The 6,000-nt window shown below is 42.1% G+C and overlaps 1 protein-coding gene across 3 annotated transcripts in view; it reads left to right on the forward strand.

Annotated features, from left to right (window-relative positions):
- snrka (SNF related kinase a) overlaps window positions 1-5,669 on the forward strand; it is a 37,712-nt gene extending 32,043 nt beyond the window's left edge. For all 3 annotated transcript variants that reach the window (XM_070888888.1, XM_070888901.1, XM_070888893.1), the window contains exon 6: window positions 2,577-5,669. In XM_070888888.1, the coding sequence (XP_070744989.1) occupies window positions 2,577-3,774 (1,198 nt within the window). In that variant the 3' untranslated portion in view covers window positions 3,775-5,669. The remainder of the gene's footprint in view (window positions 1-2,576) is intronic.
- The last annotated feature ends 331 nt before the right edge of the window (window positions 5,670-6,000 follow it).

Consider the following 6,000-nt stretch of genomic DNA (forward strand, 5'->3'; position numbering starts at 1 on the left):
GTTGTTCCACCATCCTGACTAACACCTATCCCTCAACCAACACCAACAAAACCGATTAACTGGTCATTTTATCTCATTTGTTGTCGTTGGGACCTTATGCAAAAGTTCATAATTTTGGATTGCTCAAGCAAAAAACTAGCACAAAAACTGAGCAGAGTGGCCTTGTTCTGTGACCATGAAAGGCTTTGGGGTGTCCTGAGGATGTGAAAGGCACTATAAAGATACAACTTCTTAAGGTTTTGTTTTCGGTCTCTGGGTTTAGGATGCAAGGAGGTACTGACTATTTCCCCTCTTGGTAGGGGATCCTTGCTTGTCTTTGGGTGGGTTACTGTTGCTGGTTTGCTTTGGGCAGGTGGAGTGAACAGGATAGGTGTGGTGTTGCACTGAGTAAGGCAGGAAGAGCGTGCCTGATATTTCTCCAGTTCTAGTAGGACGTTGGATATCGTGCGTTCAAATTGGCTTATGTCCCACAGACACTTCAGCCACGAGTTTCTTTTGGGGAGGGTTGTACTCTGTCACAGTAGGAGGATGTACCTTCTCACAGCTGGCAGCAACAGATGTGCTAGCCTGTGTGCTGCACGGGGCCCGTGCTTTCCAGAGTCGTCTTAGTAGACTTCTGAAACTGAGACTGGTCCTTGTGAACATCTAAATATGATGCAGGAGCATACCATATTTAACTTGGGTGCAGTACAAGATAGATGAGCCAGTAAAGCTATAAATCTAGGCATGGCAGTTCCATGGCTAAACACACATAGGTGCTAATTTTTGCATAGAAACACTGGCAACACACAGTGCTAAGGTCTTGATGCCAGAGACTTGCATGAAGTCTGAGGATTTGTCAAAGCTTCAATCTGCTGGCCAGAATTGAACTTGTCTTCTGGAGGACAGGCACATTTAATATTCCATGATCAGAGATACAAACTAATGTATGTAAATTATGGTGGTTTTGTTAGATTAAGATGGATAAAGGGATGGAAAAGGTAAATCTGGAAAACTATTATAAAATAAATTGAGTGGACTGTGGATGAGCAGAGGGATTTGTGGGTACAGATTCACAGGACATTAAAGGCAGCACCTCAGATCAGTAAGGCTGTAAACAAAAAAAAGATGATGCGATTCTTGGTTTTATCACGAGGTATAGAATATAAAGGCGAATAGGTAATGTTAAGCTTGTATAAAACCTTAAGACGTCAGTTAGAACTGGAGGGTGGGGTATTACCTCATACCAGACAACATCCTGGTGAATCTGTGCTGTACCCTCTAAAGCCTCAATATCCTTCCTATAGTGTGGAGCCCAGTACTCTACACAGAACTCTAAGTTCCTACAATTTGCATCTATATATCTCCATAATAAATTAGCACAGGCCTTTTGTATGAAGCAATGTCAAATTGCAACGTAATTTCCCTCGCATCTGTACAGCTATGCTATGCTCCTACAGTGTGCAGAGGATGAATGAAGACCCTACTAGGTAGGTAATCTATATTGACCAATTCTACAGGTTAAGACTAGATGACTTAAACATTTGCCTGTCCAGCTTACTTATCATACAAGTGAGGGTTTTCTGACACCTGCTTGATGCATGAGGTGGTGTTTGTTTCAGAACTTCATAATGGTTCTGTAAGGTTTGCAAATGTTAGAGATTCTTTGTTAATTCAAATTATTAGTATCGTTGTCTCAGTTTCTCCAGTACAAGACAGTGGGCCAAGTCATGTTTTTTTTGGGGCTGAAAGATGGCCTTGTTTCTCACGGGTGCATGCCAACATTTTTGCTGGTGGGCTTGGTACATATCTCATTAAAGATTGTTCAGTGACAAACCCACCACATCTCACTGAGCCTTCTGATTTGGCCAATAACTCTTCTCCACTACTCATCATTTGTGAAAACACCAATTCAAGAATCTGCTCCCTTGTACCAGCACGCAAAGTGACCTGCATACTGGTCACCCATTTGAAGCAACAGCGCCATAATTATGGCATCAATACCAGTCACAATGTTTGCCCAGCTTCATCTGTCCGGTATTATCACCATAACAGATCGAGTTAAGACTTGAATGATTTTCTCATTGGGTAAGTTAGTCACACCCTGTGCCACAACCAAAGGGTCTGGTTATTATGCCAAGTGACAAAAGTTTTGCATGCTAAGGCTGGAGAAGTAAGGAGTTTTTGACACACCACTCTATAGTGCCTGGATTTTGACCTGTCTGAGCATGAAAGACTTGGTTAACTTTTTGGAAAGAGAAGTTGAAGGAAGTTACCATCTCTGCTTTGTTACAGTAGATGTACATCTGCATTAATTGAAGTGTCTATATTGATTCTCCCTTGCAATTCAGGAATTGTATAAGTACTATTCCTTTAACATAGTATGTACTCGTGTTGCAAAGGATTATTTTTTAGCCCAGCATAAACTGACTGTGATGTTAAACATGATCAATTCTGTGTATTATTAAATAGCTGAAATGTAAATTGAAATTTGTTCAATACTGTTTTTAAAAAAAAAAAATTGTAGGAAATGAAAACATGGGTGACTAAAGCTTTTTTTTTTCCTCCCTTTCTCCTTTTTCTGTTTTCAAATCTAGGCAGTCCTGGCCTACAAAAATTGATGTGGCCAAGGATATCGAAGACATCACAACATCACCCATCATCCATCCTGTGTCTCTTCCTGGCATCTGTTCACCAGCCCGCACAGCAGAGTCCATTATTAACGGGCACCGAATGAAATCTGGTGAGCCTGCAAAGAAAGAAGAATCGTCTACAATTGGGACAGGTGGAAAACCTGGCGTAAGCAATAGGACGTGTCTGTTCAGAGTAGAGGAGGATGAGGAGGACGATGATGACGACAAAAAAGCAACTCCTCTTCCCACTCAAGTGGTTTTGCGACGTAAACCTTCTATAACAAACCGGCTTACTACCAGGAAGAGTGCTCCTGTCCTCAATCAGATCTTTGAGGAAGGGGAGTCGGATGATGACTTTGACATGGATGAAAACCTGCCCCCCAAACTCAGTCGACTGAAGATGAACATAGCATCTCCGAGTACTGTGCACAAACGATACCATAAACAGAAAAGTCAAGGGAGAGGCTCGAGTTGCAGCAGCTCAGAAACCAGTGATGACGATTCAGAAAGTCGCAGACTTCTAGACAAAGATGGTGGCTTCACTTACTCTTGGCACCGCCGTGACAGCAGCGAGGGGCCTCCAGGAAGTGGAGGTGACGGAAGTGGGCAGAGCAAACCGAGTGATGGGAATGCTGGCCTCGACAAGAGCAGCCCAAGTGATGGTAACAAAGGTGGGAGCAGCCCTTCCAACGACTCCAACGGGAGCACCAACAACACGGGAACAACAACTCGCAGCTGTACAGCCCAGGGAAATTCCTCCCAGTCGTCCAGAGCTGCGGAGGATTTGGTGGAGAGCCTGAAGCTGATGAGCCTTTGCCTGGGGTCGCAACTGCACGGTGGCAATGGTAGCAGATACATCATTGAGCCAAACTGCACAACTTCCGGTATCCGAATACATGAGAAATCAGCCTGGAAAATGTGCATCACCTCGAGCAATATTGTAGAGCGAACCTCTCCCTCTGGCAGCAGCAAGTCCTATTCTGACCAAATGGCTGACTTGCTGAATGAGCTTGAAATGTCAAAAGAGAACAACATGAACTTGAAGAACAATGTTCTACAGCTACCTCTCTGCGAGAAAACGATTTCTGTGAATATTCAGCGGAGCCCCAAGGACGGGCTGCTGTGTACCTCCAGTCAGACCAGCTGCTGTCAAGTTATTTAAATCGTTTCAGCCTGATCTGACTGTCGATCTTGCTGGTTACACTTTGTGACTTTCTTGGCACAGTGAAATCCTTATTCAGTCTTGAGCTTTTAAATGGGCTTTTGAGAGTTATTTATTGCTATGTTTGAGTTTGTTTGCTCGATATCTTGACAACGCATGGTCTTTGTGCATGCTGCTTGCTACTGCTTTAATTTCCCAACAAGAAAAATGTGAGCAGGGCAGAATTTTAATATCTGTATTAACTTAGGAGTTTAATATCAACCTGTTGTATGTTGTTAATGGAGCTAAATGCAGTTTGTCAATGGAGCACTTTGTAGCTCTACATGTAGCACTTAAGGGAGAATACAACAAATCCATATTATTTTAAACCATCTGATCAAAGAATGCCAGGTCAAATGGCATACTCCAGTGCACCTGACAGAATAGAATCAAAGCAATAACCGAAATATTGCAGCTCCTGTGAGAACATTTCAATATTCCAAGGCTGATGAAATGCTGTCTGCATAATGGCTACACTGGAGAGTCTAGGCATGTTTAAAGATCACAGTGAGCTCATATCTGTACAAGTTAGTCCATGTTGACTTAAACTCAGGATAAGGCAAACTTGAGCAGGAATTTTAAGGTGCCATAAATGGATGGAGATAGCTGGAAATAACTGCTGGTTTTAGTGCCTATGACACTATGCTGCTCCTTAAGGGAGAAAGTACTGCACTCAGGCTAGCCTGTCTTAGTCTAGGTACATGTTTGCATCTACTTGTTCTGCCAGTTCTATGGGGTAAGCCATATGGTGTAGTGACTGGAAATATATAAAGCAAAGTTGTGTTGTCACTTGCAGGCCAATAAGATGTGATTTGTTGGAAGGACAATGTCAGTGTAGCTGTGATTTAAATGTGAAGTACTTGCTGCTTATGTCCTGCAGTGTAAGGTTTGAAATGCCTCCCACCTCCTTCCTGCTGTTGAAGGGGATGATCCATAGACACTCGCAGATTTCACGTTTCAAGGCCCCAGATGCACATTTTGTGATGATGAGTAGGAGGGATGGTCATTGCTGACTGTATCTGAATAGATGATTGAAGTTCTGATTATAGATCAATCATTTATAGAAATGGTCCATGAAATATTTTCTGTTAAACTCAGTAGGGAGTAGCTTTATAAATTCTTCCTAATCCATCGGTAAATCAGCTGTTTTTCAATCAGTAGTGGGTGTTGGATTTATTCTGCTATGGGTTGCCCTCCCTGACATTGGAGAACATTGCTTCTGCTTCCCTGAAATGTAGATCTGCAGGGCTCTGGGGAAAAGCCTTCCAGTCAATTACTCGGTGATGGAGGTATGTTCCAAACCAAACACTGCAGGGGAAATGGGGTAGGTTAGTAATTTACACTTAAAAGTATATTGGCATTCCAGTTTTTAATAACCTGATTTTAATTGTGGAAAAATATAAATAGTGAAGGGAATTCACAGCAGTTGTGTAGTTACAACTAAGTTTTTGGATTATTGTAAATAGTTTTGTTATTTTATGATGTATAGTCTTGTGATGGCACCTTTTTAGAACTCCTACCCTGTGTATTTGTACAAGAACTGTAAATATTTGTGTATACATGGTACTGAAGATAACAGCAGTGACAATGTACAGCTGTCAAATCGTATTAGATTAATGAAGGTGGAAACACCCAATGTTAAACTTTGTGTTCTGTACAGAGTTGTCCTAAGTAAATGATCGTGCATGTGTTGTACGTTGTGATGCATCGCTTGGTGCAAAGAACGGAAAGAGTAACCACTAATGAATGTTATTGGACCAAATAATGTCGTAGTCTGAAAATGTGGCATCCCATGCCCAACCTGTCTTCAAATTGGTATATTCATGTCTGAATAAAATATTGTGGCTGACTTCTAATCAGTTGTGTCTTTCAAACCACAAGAGCATGTAAACTTTTATTTGGTGTATGAAGAGTGTCAGTCTAATCTTAAGGTTAACATTTGCACATGTACACGTGCTGCTTTGGCAAAAAAAAACCCTACAAAACGGTTCTTTGCCTCACTCTCACTTCACCGAGTGGTACGGAAATCACAGGTTCTCCCTACCAATGCTGCTGTGATCTGTGACAGCAGCAAAATACCGTAGGGATTCTGGGACCCATACACACAGCTGAAACAACAAATGAGATTGGATTGGACTGTGCTGCACCCCTGTGGCACTAGTGCATTGACCCCAATGCCTCATATTT

The sequence above is a fragment of the Pristiophorus japonicus genome, chromosome 1, assembly GCF_044704955.1.
Source record: "Pristiophorus japonicus isolate sPriJap1 chromosome 1, sPriJap1.hap1, whole genome shotgun sequence".
Classification (NCBI taxonomy): domain Eukaryota; kingdom Metazoa; phylum Chordata; class Chondrichthyes; family Pristiophoridae; genus Pristiophorus; species Pristiophorus japonicus.